This window comes from Anastrepha ludens, chromosome 4 (genome assembly GCF_028408465.1).
Source record: "Anastrepha ludens isolate Willacy chromosome 4, idAnaLude1.1, whole genome shotgun sequence".
NCBI classification, from domain to species: Eukaryota; Metazoa; Arthropoda; class Insecta; order Diptera; family Tephritidae; genus Anastrepha; species Anastrepha ludens.
The window spans coordinates 3188150-3207146 of NC_071500.1; the positions used below are offsets into that span (position 1 = coordinate 3188150).

The 18997-nt window shown below is 38.4% G+C and overlaps 2 protein-coding genes across 19 annotated transcripts in view; one reads left to right on the forward strand and one right to left on the reverse strand.

Moving 5' to 3' along the window:
* The window catches only part of LOC128862580 (glutamate decarboxylase), a 73578-nt gene extending 71120 nt beyond the window's left edge, over positions 1-2458 (forward strand). For all 4 annotated transcript variants that reach the window (XM_054101302.1, XM_054101299.1, XM_054101298.1 and 1 more), the window contains exon 8: positions 1286-2458. In XM_054101302.1, the coding sequence (XP_053957277.1) occupies positions 1286-1459 (174 nt within the window). In that variant the 3' untranslated portion in view covers positions 1460-2458. The remainder of the gene's footprint in view (positions 1-1285) is intronic.
* A 7262-nt stretch (positions 2459-9720) lies between these two features.
* LOC128860227 (putative uncharacterized protein DDB_G0291608) overlaps positions 9721-18997 on the reverse strand; it is a 32151-nt gene continuing 22874 nt past the window's right edge. For 8 of the 15 annotated variants that reach the window (XM_054097595.1, XM_054097594.1, XM_054097586.1 and 5 more), the window contains 4 exons: positions 18220-18312; positions 17779-18011; positions 17621-17714; positions 9721-11047 (listed from right to left, as the gene is read on the reverse strand). In XM_054097595.1, coding sequence (XP_053953570.1) covers positions 10934-11047; positions 17621-17714; positions 17779-18011; positions 18220-18312 — 534 coding nt within the window. In that variant the 3' untranslated portion in view covers positions 9721-10933. The remainder of the gene's footprint in view (positions 11048-17620; positions 17715-17778; positions 18012-18219; positions 18313-18997) is intronic. The other 7 variants (XM_054097598.1, XM_054097596.1, XM_054097593.1 and 4 more) reach the window with 3 other exon arrangements.

Consider the following 18997-nt stretch of genomic DNA (forward strand, 5'->3'; position numbering starts at 1 on the left):
AGGGACGCCTCATCGGATGTTGTCATCGTTCAACAGGACGGACATGTTGAGATGTTAATTTTGTTTGTCAAGAGAGGACTTTATTACTCAATTGCCTGCTTAGTACAAAGTAGCACTTGTTGGCAATTGGGTTCCAAGGATGGCTTTATTATCGGTGTTAATGTTAGATACGCCAGCAATTATACGCTCTTATAATGAATTGAGCTCGCGAGATTAAATTGTGTGACTTGCGCAATCTTTTCTAGCACCAGTTTAAAGAAGACGTATGAAACATAGTTTGATATCAAATGGCTCGGAAAGGGTCTGCTCAATTCTGACGCAGCTGCGTGTAATGCACAAAGTCATATTGCACAGCATTATTAATTTTACGTGGACACCTTTCATGAGCCTTTTCCAAGACGTGGCATATTGTGATTATCTGGTCAATTATGGATTTTTCAGGCCTAAAGTCGCACTGATAAATTTTGTTGATGGCTGGCTTGAATAGCTCAGCCGGCAGTCTATCGCCCCCGCGGCTTTGTTTTTCTTATCCGCGTTATCGCTATTCGCACCCCGTCATGGTCGAGGGGTGAAACGACTGTCCCATCGTCAACGATTAAGAGATCGGGATTTTCACGCTCTTTGTGGCAGTTACATACTTATGAGTGCTCTGTTCGTCAGCCGCCAGATCGCCGTGTTTGTTCTTACTGGAAACAGCCTCGTATAAAACCGTTGTCGCAAAGCGGCTTGAAGAGCACCGTATATTCATGAATTATAAAGCATTTTACAATGGCCACACCAGAAAAATTACCAACAAATTGAAATTTAACTAAAATTTAATTGTTTTCAGAAATTGTGTTGCAAAGTTTTCCAAATTAGCTAATAATATAACCTTGAGATGTTTAGTTCGAACTGGACGTCCTGGTGCTGTCTTTGGTTGTTGTTTTTTTTTTGCTTTGTTTTGTTTGGAAATTTCTCTGTTTCCACAAATTTATTTTATATACTTATTTATATTTTCGGAACATTTTGAAACACAATAACTTTTAACGATAAATCTTACTGGATTTCATAATTAGTAGCTTTAATGACAAAAAGAATTTACCTCATGTCTAAAAAATATGTATTTTGTTGGATGAAATACAGAAATTAAATATTATCAATCAACAATAATTCATACTGTAAAGTGAGAACACATATCAGGACTATCTATGGTATTCATAAGACTTCTTACTGCTGCAATATAAAAATTTCGGCATAGTAATAAAATACATGTACGAGTATTCATATTTACCTCTTCACTTTGCAGATCTGCCCCATCATCAAGGGACGCATGATGCAGAAGGGCACATTGATGGTTGGCTATCAGCCGGACGATCGCCGGCCAAATTTCTTCCGCTCGATCATCTCGTCTGCCGCAGTGACCGAGCAAGATGTTGACTTTATGTTGGACGAAATGCATCGGTTAGGTGACGATTTGTAAGCGAACAAGGTCTCTGAACCCGATGGATCGCAATTGGAATTAAGCAGATAAATGGCGCCACTTGCAGTTCAATTCATCACAGAGCTGTAGGCAATGCGTCGGAGGTGAAAATAAATAGTTCAATTAATAAAAAACATAAAAAAAGAGCATTCGAAAAAACTAGAAATTATTATTTAGCGAAAATCTATATCAACCAAGAACTATCTTTAAGGTAAAAGCATATCAAAGGAATGATGTTCGCGTTCAAGCAGCGCATACATTTTCATTCTACACTTACTGTATGTATGTATGTAATTAGTTGTTATTATTCTAAGCACTATACATATATACACAAATATATATATATACTCATGCACTTCTGCAAGTACTACATACTTATGTGCTGTAGTAAACATTGTTAAGTATTAACGAATTCATTTTACATAATTAACTGTTTCAACTGTTGTTGTTATTGTATGCCTGAGACTTTAATCATCGTTTTGTTAGTATGCTAAACACAAAAACCTATACAAACTATACATATACATATATAAATAAACTTGCATATAAATACTAATATATTTACACATAATTAAATATGTATGCTGAATATTAGGAAGAGATAAAGAGAAGAGAATCTCGAAGGAGCAACTATAAATCCCCGACCTCGTTGTCAATTACATCTATATTAGTTAAACGGTGCACACTCTACGCAGAGCTTTCTCTCACGAAGCCAAATGCATTCATACTCACTTGCATGTATGTATATGTATGTATATGCACGTGTACATATGCGTCTACTTAGGTACATATGTTTGGTTGGTTGTGCGTGCGTTTGTTCGTGTGAGATCTGTAGGTTGAGCGAACCGGACAAGAATAGAAAGTTATTTAACTTAATGATATGTATATCAAAAAGCTGTTTATATAGAATTACCTATGTATGTATATTTCATTAAAATGTGACAGCCATGAAAAATGTATAAATTTTGAACTTATTGCAATAAAAAATATAGGAACGAACATTAGAAATGTTGAAATCTGCTTGTGATTCTGGCCGAAAATAGTTACACTGAGCGCAATCAGAAGATGAAAAAGTTGTAATATTTTAGCGAACACGCTTTGGACTGTTATTTAACAAAGAAAAACAAAAGGTTTACATATACATGCATGCATACTTATATATATATATATATATAGCATAATTTATGATAATTAAATAATAAATGAGTCAGTGCAAACCAAATGCAATAACACCACCACCAAAGATACCCCATAAACACCCACCACCACTACCACTTGCGCCACTTGCAACCCCTGCCACTGCGAGGGAGCTAGAGAGCTAAGGAACTGGAGCCGAGCGGTTTGCAGCATAGGAACTAGAGTATGCATATGTGCATATGTACATACATACCTACATATATGTTTGCCTACATAAGCACATTTTCAGAGATTTTCAATAGCAAAACGCGTATGTTTTCGGATCGGATGTTTAGCCTGACTTTATTCCCGCATTAATATCTTTTGGATAAGTACACATTTGCGTAATATTATGCTTGGTTAAGGGACACACTCACACATGCATATGTTTGTTCACATTTATACATAAAGTACATTCTTGCACAATTACAGCTACAGGTATTTGCATGATTCGTGCGAATCAAGTATTTCGTCCATTAAAGCAAACCGCAAATCGCCAAATTGCACCCATATACATACATATGTAAAAGTACTGTGAATATTTAAAAAGAAACTAAATTTTAATAAGTCGATGATTTCTAAATCAGCCTTTTTTTCGGTGCTCGTGGCATTATTAAGAAAATAAGAATTTGGAACTGAACTTTAAATTTCAAATTTCTAATCAACAACTTGTTTGATCCACGAATGGTTTAAGATTTATAATTTTGTTTACATGGAATATGTAATTGCTGTGATTTCAATATCTCATTTATGCCAATAGTTCTTTCCCCATCACGCAAGATATATGTTTAGCTTTATAAACATCTACTGAAAGTATTTTTTTTTTAATTTGTGATCACTAAGTTCCTAATTCTAAGTTATTATATTTAGTTATTTATATTTAAGGTACAATATTGTTTTCGATTTGTAAATTAATAAATTTGTGATAAAAGTTAAATGACTAAACTGGTTGGTTGGTTGGGTGAAGTGGTGATTCATTCAGAATCCGAAAAACGCTTACGCTCCACATTCTCGCTACCAACTTGTTTAACGCTTATTTACAGCATGACTATATCCTGCTTGTGCGGTTTAAGGACCTTATTAAGTTGTTGACGTCTATGCCAGACAGTTGTTTGAGACCCGCGAACAGTGGTTTGCCAAGGGTTGGCTTTCTCTCCTTCCATAACGCAGGGCATTCATAGAGCAAATGGAAAATCGATGGACCTGAAGCCACTTATCACCGTCCTGAGTCGACAGGCACCCCTTCGTTTCATTCTTGTCAGTATTGTCGTTCAGTGGTGTGAATACCGATTTCTGTTTGTCGTTTCTTTCAATGCTCCGATATCCCGACACCCAGATTAAGGTAACGTAATGGTTTTCACTCAAGGTGGAAAGTCTATTTCTGCTTTTTTCCACCAGTTTAGAGGTTGTTGTAACTGAATCCTGGATGGATACGGTATATAAATTATTATATATATGTGCCTAACTGAGCTGAAAAAATTCTCATACAGTGGTCGTGGTATAGGTTATATTGAAGCGACAGACTCAGGCGCTTAGCCCATTGTGATGCCATATGCTTAGCTTGTCCCTATCTCTTCTAAAACCAGTGTGTACTTTTCAAACATTTTAGAAGATCCCTGAGTACTGTCCGAACTTCAGTACTGAAATCTTCCAATTCATTAAAAAAATGTCTATCTAAAATGGTAAATCGACGTATGGATAGAGCAGGACAATGTTTTAATGTAACTGAAATCAATGAGCTAAGATTGTGTTTATTTTGCATTGCGTATATTTAGCAATGAGAGTCGAATGATTCTGCAGGTGGTTTCATTACGACATCTTCCATTCGCTACTCTTAAAATTTCCTCAAAAATATGTTGCTTACAGATCTGATATCATATGCCTATGTCCATATCTGTGAACTCATTACTTCATCAGCATTGCACTTAACTTCCATGGCACAGTCGCCAGGAGCCTATGTTAGCTTTACTCATTAAGAGATGTGCGGCATTGCATATCTAACTTCGAGGTTGTCGACTGCTTTGTGAAGGATTTTATCAACGCCTGGCTATCAGTGAAAACTATGTATCACCTCCAGGTATCAAATCACACTGACCAGTATCACAGCTTTTATTATTGCCATCGGTTCAGGCTGTAAGACACTACAGTAGTCGGAAAGATGAAAACTAAAGGAGATGCCTTTGCTGCGCAAGACTATTCGAGTTGTGGTTGGTAATCTGTAGTATTCTCTTTTCAACCCATTCTATACCTTTACTGGTTTCGTTTGTAGAAAGGACCTCATTGTGCATTAGTGGTGACTAGAAATTCTGCTTTTTTAGAGATCACTTTTTAAATTTGAATAGCATCAGAGGAAGCCACCTTACCGCTGTTTTGCAAACCAGTTGTCAAGAAGTTCTTCATACATATAAGGATTTCTTGATTGTTTGCACATTTTTGTTAGCTGCACATTTCGAATATTTTCAAATCGCCTTTTTAATTTTTTTTTTAATATTTTTTGTCTTTTCATATTTTTCTAAGTCTTCCAAAATTTGTTTCTTCAATTCTAAAGATTGCAAAATACAGCTCTTCAAATACTCACACAACAGAATGGCCAAAAACAGTGAAGTTCACCCAAGCTGTATGTTCATGTTGTGCTAGGTTCACCTCACCTTGAGTTCACTGTACATACATACAACTGTATGCAAGCAACTAATTGGAAAATTTCAGTAAGTTGATTGAAAATGCATTAATCGGGATTAGAGTGAAACCGCATTATTTTTGCACATTCAGAGTTTATTCAATTTTATTTAATAAAATTAATTTAACTTCATTTATTTAATAATTTAGTTTACTATCACATTGGGTTAGGAACCTAGGTGTCTCTCTCAGTGGACAACCGCTTCAACCTAGCCTAATTGAGTTTATTATTTTAAGCTAATTTTATTGTGTAGTAAGGCCGAAGGAGTATAAAATTACAACAAAAAAATACATATTTATGAAAAACGACAAGTACCTACATATAAAAAAAATATTACAGTTACCTGTGCTTGTTACATGCATTGATTTTTTGAATAAAGTACAAAAACAATTTTTTAATTTCGAATTAAATTTTATTGCCATTTTGTATTTGATTTAGCTTAAGCACGTCAAAGAATAGAAGTTAGTGAAAAGATGTACTGCACAGAATTTAGAGTTTCTCTAGAAATAAAAAACAAACACTAAAATGTGTCAATTAGGCCACGGAAATGTTTAGAAAAGCATTTCACATTAATTTTCAGAAACTCATAATTTAATGACTCTTAAATCAATTTGATTTTTGGTTTTTAGTAGAGATAAAATAAAATATATTCATGTTAAAGATATTTTGCTGATGAGTTTTAATGTTAAGAAAACAAGAAAATAGAAAGAAACAAATACATAAATATAAAATACAAACGAATAAGTTATAAATATAATTTAATGGCGATATGCAAACAAGAACGGATGTTATAGAAATTGTGAAAAAAATGTATCATTTAAATTAGATGGATTTAGGAAAACCTATTGTGGCGTATCTTATTGGTTTGCTTCCCAAATATTATAAATATTTAGTTTTTTTACATATTTTTTGGAGCGCTTTGTGTGTTGCTCGGCAAACTAATGATTCAGAAAGAATCGCTAGAAAATAGTCGCAAATCATACTCGTACATATTTACACACCACAAATTGTCACTCATCCGATGTATTTACATTTATTTTTTGTTGTAAAAATATATAAAATTACCAAATTGAATATTATTCACTAACGTTCTTGTATGTATGTGTTAACTCCCACAGTGTGTAACGCCGTAAAACAAAAACAAAAAGTATTGGTAACAAAATTTTTTGAATTAATTGAATTGAAATTAAAATGTTGTCGAATATTATAAACAAATAAATGCATATATAAATATAAGTAAATACAAAACATATTTAATTGTGTTTTATTGAAGGTCATCACATATATATTGTAAATGCGAAAGTAGAAAAACAAATTTTTTTTCAATGTTAGGTTAGGTTAAGTTGGTTAGCCAGTTTGCCAACTCAATTTCTTCTTAATCTCCACAGCTCCTGCAAAAGTCATTGTGAAGCACACCCATTCTACTGGCTAGGGTGCCAATAGTGCGGTGACCCGTTGTCCTCTTAGTATTCAAATTTGGCCAGGGCGCTTCGGAGACCCTGCAGTTAGTAGTCAAAGACCACCTTGTATTGGTTTCCGCGATTACGCTCAAGTCAATCGTAGTATATAATTCGTTTAGAGGAATGCTTATATCAACTACCACTCGCTATAGGTCAAGCTCAGGGCCTTTCCGTGCACACTCATCCGCTCTTTTATCTCCTTTCAGTCCAGAGCAATCGAGGACCCAAAAAGATGTGGTGTTGTGAACGAGCGTAAAGTAAATTTCCAGCTTTTGGAAACGATATTCTAGCATTAAACGACCCTGGACAACTTGCCAAACCTTATTGAACAGAAATGTTAACATATAATATATCATAGTTATCGATATCAAATGTTAATCATAGTTATCGATATCGATAGTTCTCATGCAGCTAAACATTTCCCATGTAGCCTTTTAAATGCGTTTATGAGGGAAGATGGTGCCTCCAATTACCAGTGAAAAGCTCACGATAATCAGTAATTTTTCTGGTTCCATGGCGTCCGATTATATGTTCTAAGTTGCCGTTTTCAAACAAACTTAGATGAGAAAGTTTGAATTAAGCGCCAACATTTAAAATCAAAGTAACTTTATGTTTGTTGATTTAATTTAAAAAGAAGAATTTAAACAAAATACATTATAAAATGACCTCACATTTTGTTGTGTGCGTTTTAGTAAATTTAAAACTTCATACAAATTTGATGAAAATGTTTACTAATTTCTCGAGTCGAAACTAATTTTAGACAAGAATTCATAGAGCATACAAGTGTTTTGGTATATTGGTATACATATATATTTTTGGATGATTTGGAAAAAATTTAAATACATAGTCATATTAAAAAACTACTTAACATTCTTTGCTTCTAATCATCAACAAATTCTAATCGACTGCTGCTAAATTTACTTAATTCAGTTCCTTACTGTTAACTTTTGGTGAAAAATGTGTCTGTGGTGATTAGTCTTCGCGAAGCGAGTTCCTCTCAAAACTCCATACGTTTCTGTCATTGAGACTTCTCTATACATTAACGTTTTCTTCTTCCGCTTCACAAACAACTAATTTCTTTCCCTTTGATATGTATATTCATAGCGTTGACGTCACTGCGAATTCGAAAGTCCCAATCTTGTATTTTTCTTTTACTCGTTCCTGAATTCAATTTAACGAATACAAACCACTGTTTGCATAAAGTACCGGGTGCATAAACAAAACCGCCTTCTTACGTCACTACTTTCAAAGCTCCCTTAATAATGGAAATATTGAAAGCACAGAGTGAGCTGAATGAAATAAAATGTTCAGAATGAATGATAGTAAGAACAACAAAAATAAAATGATTCTGCGAAAAGCTAATATTTGTGCAAAGCGGTATGTACAAGGTGGCGGTTTTGAGTAACGTTTTTACTAAATAAAAACAAATGATTTTGAATGATGGAAATCTTAATTTTGACCTTTACGCGCTCAATTGCTTGTCTGTTTGTAAACCACAGCTGTCTAGTTCGCAATGGTCAAGTAGTGTGATGGACGTAGGAGGTCATTTGCAAAAATTATAAATCTTTCAATAGGGTGATTAATTTGGCGTCCCCATACAAGAAAACAAAAAGTTTGGCGTACACCCATGAGTCTAAAATATTTTTGCGAGGTAATTTCGAAAAAAAAATATTTTATTCAATTTTTGTCATTTACAATCGAATCTTAGAGTATAATTTGTCGATGTGTTTGCCTCGAGAGCGAAGGCGCCATGACGGCCACCTATGAATAACGCATAGATCGCATTTTATCTAAACTCAAGATGGGTACTTCAGGTCAATAAACTTTGCAAGAAAAAAAGGGTATCCTTGAAAAGAGAGATAAAGTCACCAAATAAAGGTGACTAGAAATATATGGTGGAATTAGTTTCCAGATTTCGTAGGAATACACAAACTTTATGCACTAAATAGAAGTTTACGTTAGCTGAGAAATTTTTCCTAGTACAAATTACACTATGCAACATTACTTTTTACACCAAAAAGATATTCGCTGGATTCGGATGGTAGATTTTGGTACGCCGAGTTCAAATTCAAACTCGGAAATTTTCTACCACAGCAAAATTCACCATTTTTAAATATTACCATTTCCACAGGTGTTAATATATAAAAGACTTTTTTTATTAAGTTTTATGAAAGTGACATACGAAATTAAAGGCAACTGTCATACTAGGCAGAGAACGTAGCCAAACACTTCAAAAAACGTAAGCTGCGTTGGTTAAGTATTGATAAGTTGACAAGACGGTTTCACCGCAAAATGAGGGTAATAGGGTTCCTTTGAGATACTGTGGTCTGCTCCTGAAAAGCTAAGACTCGCGTCAACTCAGCGAGCGCGGGATTAATGCGCAAAAGTACAAAGCCGCGAGATCCTTCTGTCCATGGGTAGATCAAGGGCGCTCGAGGGAACTTCTGACGCTAACAAAGCCGCAGCTCTCGTGGTAGCTGAACGTCCTTACCGAGTATTGTCCGTTAGGTATCAATGCGGTAAGACTTGGGATTGCTTCAAATCCTTTCTGCAGAAGCTTTATGGAAGATGAGCTGGAATCATCTTAGCACCTTCTCCTCAGCTACCCTCCTCTCGTCGGGCTAAGATTCAGACATCTGAGTTTTCGCGTTTTTGCTACACCTGGTGAATTTCATCAACAGCATGAAGCGGTTAACGCAATGTAATTAGCCCTGGTTTGGTCGCTATCCTCCAATCCAAAGTCGCCCTGACCTGTTTTCCCTCTTTTATGTTCCTGTTCCTGTTTTAATTAGATTCTTTGTCCAAGTGGGTCCCTGCTTGAGCAGCCATTTGTCCTAACTTAACTTAAGTATCTGCGAAAGTCAAAATAGCAGGGATTTAGCCAACCTTAAAGTGCGTATTGTAACAATAATAAGAAATAAATAAGACTAACACCTTCGTTATGTTAATAAATTGTATTTATTGTTTTACGTTTTCACATCTCCTCGGACGCATTTAGTTAAAAACAAAAGTATCTTAGTTACATCTAAACATAAAAGGACGTTAGCAAGAGGTCGTTTGCGTTACATTAAAATTAAGTCGTATATTTATATAATTTAGTAGTGTCTTTTGCTAAATAAAAAACTAGTAAAACAGAGGTTTCTCAATTTTGCATAAAAAACATATTTGGAAAACTATACCGAATATTTTCACTTTTGGGATCATGAAATTTGTGTTTTGTGCGTTTGAACAACGATTTGTTTAAGTACAGAAAAATACAGCAAAGCGATAGTCTAAATGTCTTTTGTACAATAAGCTTTAAGCTATTCAAGCAACATACGAGAAAATTACTGCATCTGAATAATTCACATTTTTAACTACTTTTTTATTTCGAAATGCAGCTTCTTGGCTATAAATACATATGCATGTAAATAAGTTTACTTATATTGTATAATATCAAAATACACACATTTTTTCATTAATTTCTCGGTTAGCATACATACATACACATTTACTATTTAACATAACTAAGAAAGTTTTTGCTCGTTCGCTTTCCTGCCATTCATTTTATTGTTGGTTGCTGAATTTCGTTGAATTCCATTGGCAAATCTTTTTTTTTGTAGTTTAACTAACATTTACATTTATATAAAAGTTATTCTATATAAGTTTATTTGTATGTTTGTGTGTACGGTTGGCAAGTCTGTTACATGCATTTTTTTGTTTTTTCAAAATGGAATCTAAAACTTCACTTCTTTTCATCTCAAATTGTACATCTTTTTTCGGCAGCAGTTTTTTACCCAATTCTCTCTTTACTTCATCTTTTTCATTGCACCTTAGCTAAAAATCAGCCAGTTTGTTAAAAATTAATAAATTCCTTCAAATGCTTCGTTTATAAGTTAAAAAAAGAATAAACATCAAACCAAAAATGTTGTCATATTACAAAGTATAGTTAATAGCAAGAAATTTGTTACGTAAAATTAATATTCGTAACCAATTTGGGGGTACACCCCACCAAGTGCTTGTGAGTATCCAGAGAGAGTTAATTATCAATGGCTCAGCATAGTCATCGCACCTCAGTACTTTCAGCTTTTCTTTTTGTTGTATTTTGTGTCTTGTGGTCAGCGAGTCGTCTCACTGTTGCCGCCGCATCCCTCAACAGGACGGCGCGCGGCACATTCATCATCAGTCGGCCGTCAATTCATCGATTCGACAACGCACGGCATGCTCCACCACCTCCAAACTGGGATAGTCCAGCTCTTTGACAAGACACAAAGTTGCTGACAGTAAGTTTGAGCTCTGAAATTTTCAAGAATACAATTTAATTACTTCTTAATAACTTTAAATTGCTGTTAGTCCGTTAATATTAGATAATGAAAAAGTTTAAAAATCAAATCAAATAATCAAAAAGTAGTTATAACCAAGGAGGAGGATGGTTCCATGTGTAGAAGTCCACGCAAGTGGGGAAAGTTACTGATCGCCATTCACTTGGGAATGGCCAGGACGATTCTTCTGCATATGGTTCAAGCAGCTCACAACGGCCGGGATTAGCCCACGTATCCTCTGGGTAGCTTCCGAACACCCGTTCGGGAGTGAGCTAACGTGAGAAGGCGAAACATTCCAGGATAGCTGCTTGTGCGTTGGGTTTGGGACCCGCCACTTAAAAATCCCCTCCAATGAAAAGTTTGAAAAAGCCTCGGATGAGACCTCCCTATACTGATGACGACCCCTGCAAACGAAATAAGGAATATGATTTGAGGGCATGCACCTGGAATGTCCGGTCCCTTAATGGGGAAGGTGCCTCTGCCCGGCTGGTTGATGTCCTCGTGAGAGTAAAGGCTGACATCACTGCCATCCAAGAGATGCGATGGACGGGGCAAGGTAAGAAAAACATAGGACCTTGCGACGTCTACTACAGCTGCCATGTAAAGGAGCGCAAATTCGGTGTCGGATTTGTTGTGCGAGAGAGACTTCGTCGCCAAGTACTGTCGTTCACTCCGGTGGACGAGCGTCTCGCAACAATCCGCATCAAAGCCCGTTTTTATAACATATCGCTAATTTGCGTCCACGCCCCGACGGAAGAGAAGGACGATGCGACCAAAGATTCTTTCTATGAGCGCCTGGAACGCTCCTATGAGCGCTGCCCCCGCCACGCCATAAAAATCGTGCTTGGCGACTTCAACGCCAGGGTGGGCAAGGAGGGAATTTTTGGTCCCACAGTCGGAAAATTCAGCCTGCACAACGAAACATCCGGTAACGGACAGAGGCCGATCGACTTCGCCGGGGCCCGAAACATGGTAGTCTGCATCACCAGATTCCAGCATAAGAAGATTCACCAAGCCACCTGGCTGTCTCCTGATCGAAAAACACGAAACCAGACCGATCATGTTGTGATAGATGGAAGACACGCTTCTAGTGTATTAGATGTACGTACGATCCGAGGATCCAACATCGACTCGGATCACTACCTTGTTGCAGCCAAACTGCGCACACGCCTCTGTGCAGCAAAAAACGTGCATCTACCTACGCAAAGAATGTTCGACATCGAAAAGCTGCAATCACAACAGACAGCCAGAAGATTCGCCACTCGACTCTCACTCCTGCTCTCAGAGAGTACTGCCCAACAAACCGGCATCCACGAACAATGGAGCAACATTTCTCGTTCTCTACGTACCGCCGCCGAAGAAGAAATCGGATTCCGGCGAGCCCGAAAAAACAATTGGTACGACGAGGAATGTCATGCTGCCGCAGAAAGAAAGGATGCCGCCTATAGAGCCACGCTGCGATCGGGCGCAACGCGAGCCATGTGGGATCGCTACAGAGAGCTGAAAAAGGAAGAGAGACGTATTATCCGAAAAAAGAAACGAGAGGCCGAAATACGTGAGTGCGAAGAGCTTGAGATGCTGGCCAACAGGAACAACGCCCGAAAATTCTACCAGAAAGTTCGGCGGCTTGCAGAAGGTTTTAAGACCGGGGCGTTTTCCTGTAAGAACAAAGACGGCGAACTGATGACTGACGTCCAGAGCAATCTTAAATTATGGAGGGAACACTTCTCGAACTTATTAAACAGTGACAGCTGCGCATGTCACCGAGAAAGTGAAGATCCCGATACCCCAATCGTTGACGACGGAATTGTCGTTCCGCTACCCGATCATGACGAGGTGAGAATAGCGATAACGCGGCTAAAGAACAAAAAAGCCGCGGGCGCCGACGGACTGCCGGGTGAGCTATTCAAACATGGCGGCGAGGAGCTGGTAAGGTGCATGCATCAGCTCCTATGCAAAATATGGTCGGATGAAAGCATGCCTGCCGATTGGAATTTAAGTGTGCTCTGCCCAATCCATAAGAAGGGCGATCCTGCAATTTGTGCCACTTACCGCGGGATTAGTCTTCTAAATATCGCCTATTTGGCGTATTGTGTGAAAGGCTGAATCCCACCGTCAACCAACTGATTGGACCTTATCAGTGTGGCTTCAGACCTGGAAAGTCTACCATCGACCAAATATTCTCAATACGCCAAATCTTGGAAAAGACCCATGAAAGGAGAATCGACACACACCATCTTTTCGTCGACTTCAAAGCTGCATTCGACAGTACGGAAAGGAGTTACCTGTATGCCGCGATGTCTGAATTTGGTATCCCCGCTAAACTAATACGGCTATGTAAGATGACGTTGCTCAACACCAGCAGCGCCGTCAGAATTGGGAAGGACCTCTCCGAGCCGTTTGATACCAAACGAGGTTTCAGACAGGGTGACTCGCTGTCGTGTGACTTCTTTAACCTGATGTTGGAGAGCATCGTACGAGCCGCAGAACTTAATCGCTCAGGCAGAATTTTTTATAAGAGCGTACAATTGCTGGCGTATGCCGATGATATTGACATCATCGGCCTTAACAACCGCGCTGTTAGTTCTGCCTTCTCCAAACTGGACAAAGAGGCAAAGCGAATGGGTCTGGTGGCGAACGAGGACAAAACGAAGTACCTCCTGTCTTCAAACAAACAGTCGGCGCACTCGCGTATCGGCACCCACGTCACTGTTGACAGTTATAATTTCGAGGTTGTAAAAGACTTCGTCTATTTAGGAACCAGCATTAACACCGATAACAATGTCAGCCTTGAAATCCAACGTAGAATCTCTCTTGCCAACAAGTGCTACTTTGGATTAAGTAGGCAACTGAGCAGTAAAGTCCTCTCTCGACGAACAAAACTAACACTCTACAAGACTCTCATCATGCCCGTCCTAACGTATGGCGCAGAAGCTTGGACGATGACAACATCCGATGAAGCGACGCTTGGAGTGTTCGAGAGAAAGATTCTGCGTAAGATTTTTGGACCTTTGCACGTTGGCAACGGCGAATATCGCAGACGATGGAACGATGAGCTATATGAGCTTTACGACGACATAGACATAGCGCAGCGAAATAAATTTCTACACAGATGGATCCAAGTTAGAAAATAAAGAAAGCTTTGGAATTTTTTCAAAAGAATCAGGACTATAATTTTTTGTTCGACTTCCGGACTACAGTAGCGTCTACCAGGCAAAAGGAAGTAACTGTATCCCTTAACACACTAACACACACGCCGTAACTAAACCTACGATAAAAATCTTCTCAGTTATACTAAGATCTAAGGTTGCTCAGGAATGTCTGACAGCTCTAAACGATATTAGGCACCGTTTCCTAGGTCAGCCTTATATGGGTTCCGGGACATAGAGGTTTGAAGGAAATTGCAAAGCCGTTGAGCTAGCCAGAAAGGGTCCTAATCTTCCACTGTTTGGAAACAGAGGCAAGATTGGGATTCCTATGGCAACTTGCAAATTAAAAGAAAATACTTGTGTTGTTTGGGTAATTTGGCCGCAAATAGATAAGAAAAGATCAGGAGAATTGCTCAACCTCTCAAGAGAGAACATCGCGAAGTTCATGGCTTGTGTCACCGGTCATTGGCTGTTAGGTAGGCACTCTTCTAGACTAGCAGGATTTTCGCATGAATACTGCAGAAGTTGTAGAGACGAGGAAGAAGAAGAAACAGTAGAACACTTCATCTGTAATAGCCCAGCCTTAGCTAGGAGTAGAACAAGGTTATCAGAAAAGGCCATTTTGAATCTCTTACGGAACTATCCGGTGTTGGGGCAAAACCTATCCTACGCTTCATAGGAGAACCTCACTGGTTCCATGAAACATAAGCAATAAGGTTCCCGTGTTACACAGTGGATCCTACAAAGAACCTACATGGGCTAAGTGAGTTGACTACTCTAAAGCCGACTGCCACAAAAACTTTACCTAACGTAATCAAAAAGTTTCAAATGCAGCCCAGAATTACATGTTTCATTTTCGAATAAAAAAACCAACACAACTTGATGTATGGCATTTTATTATGAACTATTTCTTTATTTAAGCCAGACAGGGTTACATAACGAAAACTTTAAAACTAATAATTATTTAGCAAATAATAAGTCTAAGACTCAATAAGTGACTTAAGCAGAGGCCTTAGCATCGCAAAATCAAGATCAAGACTTCTAGGAAGCCGATTAAGATCTACAAGTCCTCTTGTAAGAGAGACGAAATTAAGATAAGTAGATCTGAGAACTTCAATACGGATTATAAGAGCGAAGTAATCTATTAGGAACATTGAAACATATTTGGCCGAGTGGATCTGAACATATATCTAACATTAACTTTAAGAAAAAACATTGAGAAACATGCATCTAGCGCTGCAAGGGACTATCAAAGTTTAAAAGTTGAAGAGCAAAACGCACAAATTTGCTTTGAACTCTTTCAATTCTAATAGAATGTGAGGAATACATCGGATTCCAGATGACGAAGGCATACTTATTAGCATAGAGTCACAAAAAACCTAATTTAATATGGATAATCAACGTAAAATACGAATAAAAAATAACACCAAGATCACGAATTTCATTGACTGAGACAAGGATTACATTTGAAACATAATAAATTAAGGAAAGAGGGTTCATGGGCATGGAAAACGTAATGTGAAAGCACTTCCTAGTATTGAGACATAGTTTGCTTTGCAGCGCCCACTCATTCAGAGCATTCAAATGCTCCTATAGTACCAATGTAATAAAGGGAGTTTTTTTAGAGGTTAGGTTTTCAAGTTGGCACTACTTTTTTCGTAGATGGTCTTTTTGACAGCTGTCACTTGATTTATGCTCAGTTTGGTTTGCCATTTCATAATGAATAGACTAACACCTGAACAACGTTTGCAAATCGTGCAAATTTATTACGAAAATAATGATTCGGTTCGCGCGACGCATCGCGCGCTGCGTCCAATATTCGGTCGACATAATCGTCCATCAGAGTCACTAATTCGATTGACCATGGATCGGTTTCGCACCACGTTTGCTCTAGTGGATAATACGCATCCTCAGAGACGTCGTACAGTGCGCACCGAAGACGCTATTGCTGCTGTGGAGCAGAGTATCGAAGAAGACCCGAATGAGTCCATCCGCCATCGCGCGCAGCAATTGGAGATGTGCCCATCCACTTTATGGAAGATTTTGCGGAAGGATCTTGGTTTGCGGGCTTACAAAATCCAACTCGTTCAAGAATTGAAAACGAACGACCATCAAGCGCGTCGCACGTTCGGTGAATGGGCCCAAAACGAGATGGCCACCGATCCCGATTTTCACAAGAAAATTTTGTTCAGCGATGAAGCTCACTTTTGGTTGAATGGGTATGTCAATAAGCAAAATTGTCGCATTTGGAGTGAACATAATCCACAAGCCATTGCTGAGACGCCGTTACATCCTCAAAAAGTCACTGTTTGGTGTGCTCTATGGGCAGAGGGAATCATTGGTCCATATTTCTTTAAAAATGAAGCCGGCCATAATGTTACAGTCAATGGAGAGTGCTATAGAGCCATGATTAATGACTTTTTCGTGCCTGAATTGGACGATGTTGATGTGGACGACCTTTGGTTCCAACAAGACGGCGCTACATGCCATACAGCCAACGCAACAATCGATTTATTGAAGGAAACTTTTGGTGAGCGCATTATCTCGCGCCGTGGACCTGTGGCGTGGCCTCCAAGATCGTGCGATATAACACCGCTGGACTATTTCTTGTGGGGCTATGTGAAGTCGCTTGTCTACGCAGATAAGCCCGAGACGATTGACGTCTTGGAAGAGAATATTCGGCGCGTTATTGCTGACATACGGCCCCAATTGCTGCAAAAAGTGGTCGAAAATTGGGCCTCTCGGCTGGAATTTATTCGAGCCAGCCGCGGCGGCCACTTGCCCGAAATCATTTTTAAAACATAATGGCAAACCCTTATCTTTATAATAAAGCTAAATTCTTGGCCATAACATTAAATTATATACGTTTTATTTCATCTTGAAAACTTAACCTCTAAAAAAAACACCCTTTACTTAAAACAACGACCAACGTCATTAATGAAAATTATAAAGATAGGACCAAGAATGCTACGTTGTGGTGCTCCAGAAGTTGACTCAAATATATTCCCAATTTCAACAAATAAGATTCTATTCGACAGGTAGGATTTCAGCCGAGTGGAAACCAAAATTTTCAAGTTTCCAGAGGAAAATTTTGTGTGAGACCGTGTCAAATGCTTTTGAAAAATCGGTGCATATGGTGTCAACTTGAGACCTATTCTTAAACTCAGAGACAAAAAACTGAGAAAAAAAGCTAAATTTGTAACAGTAGATCGTCCACCAACAAACCCATGCTGACAAGGATCAATTAATCCTTTGATAGCAAATACTTTTCCTTGTCCACTTTCTCAAAAAGTTTGGAACAAGTCATACTTCGGCCTATACTCAAACAAAGTTTGGAAGAGAATATCGATTTTTACTTTTAAGTATTTTCCCCGTCTTTACCAATTCCACACACTTACCCGATTTATGGGTCGTCTATGATATCCGGAATAATGATTAAGTACAGCTGTTGAAACGGTGCTAGCTGAGTCACTGTAACGTCCATCGGGCCGCCTATTTACATAAGCAATTATTTGTTACTACTAATAAGAAATAATTTCCTAAATAACGGTGTTACCTGGGCCGCGGTCGCTCCGGCTCCTCCCAATCGCCGCCATTTTCCCGCGCGCTACCATTTCGATACGCATAACGGTCACTAACTTCATTTCGACGCGGGCCCCCACTTGGGTGATGCAATGCAGCAGTGCTACCGAATTGATTGTGCTGCTGATGTTCTTCCCATTCGGTCAGATCGGTTTGGCTGTGACGATAATGGGCAGGATATGACGGACGGTCAGACTGGTAGTATTCCTGCCAAATAAAAAAGGCAGCATAAAATAGCAACGTATTTGCAAGCACAGCACAGTGAATCATTTATATAAATTCATACATGCATAAAATTATTACAAATTTGTATTAACTAAAAATATTTGCTCACCAAGAAAATGAGAAGATTTGGAAAGAAATGCAAGAAACGGAACTCAGGTGTAATATTAGTATTTCCACAACCTCCACTTACCTTCATCGATTGTGTAGATATGCTGGGTGGGATGGGCGCACGTTCTCGGTACCCAACATGCGGACTATCCTGGTCCGAGCCTGGAGAGCGCTGCTATTACCAAAATTTTCAATTCGTTAGAAAAACACAATTTCGTACCACAAGTAGCCACGCGTTTGAACGAACGTTCGTTGGTGTTTTGGTAGTGTTACATATTCGGTGTTTTAGTGCAAAAATTTACATAATAAATAAGTTCCAGTTAGTTTAGTTAATGGGTGCTACGAAATGCGTAAAACAAGTTAAAAGCTGAGATCCTTTGACTGCGAGCACAATGACCAACCATAGCTGGCCTTTGATAATACGAAGTTATTATGTGCGGTCATACGTAATTTGTCATCGCCCTACCCATCTTTGCGTATTCAAAGCTATGCCGGAGGAGGGATGGAGGACTTTTTGTATATCGTAATGTCGCCAACTTCGTCAGCTTACGTAATTCAAGTTGTGCACATACATACATACATACGTATATTAGAGTGTAAATACATACTCATATTCAAATTTGTTCGAAGTAATATATAATTCTTTGTTGCATATCAACGCATGTTTGAGGAAAAAGCAACTCAAAAATTCGCGTGACTTATACGGTATGCTTTGCATAACCCATAAATCGAAATAACATTTGGAGGGAGGAAAGTGGTGGTGCTCCCATTAAAACGTGAAATATACAGTTCGGTGCTGTCTGTTTGCTTCAGACATAATTCGGCCACACTTTTTAAAAATTTAGAAAATAAAGCTACTA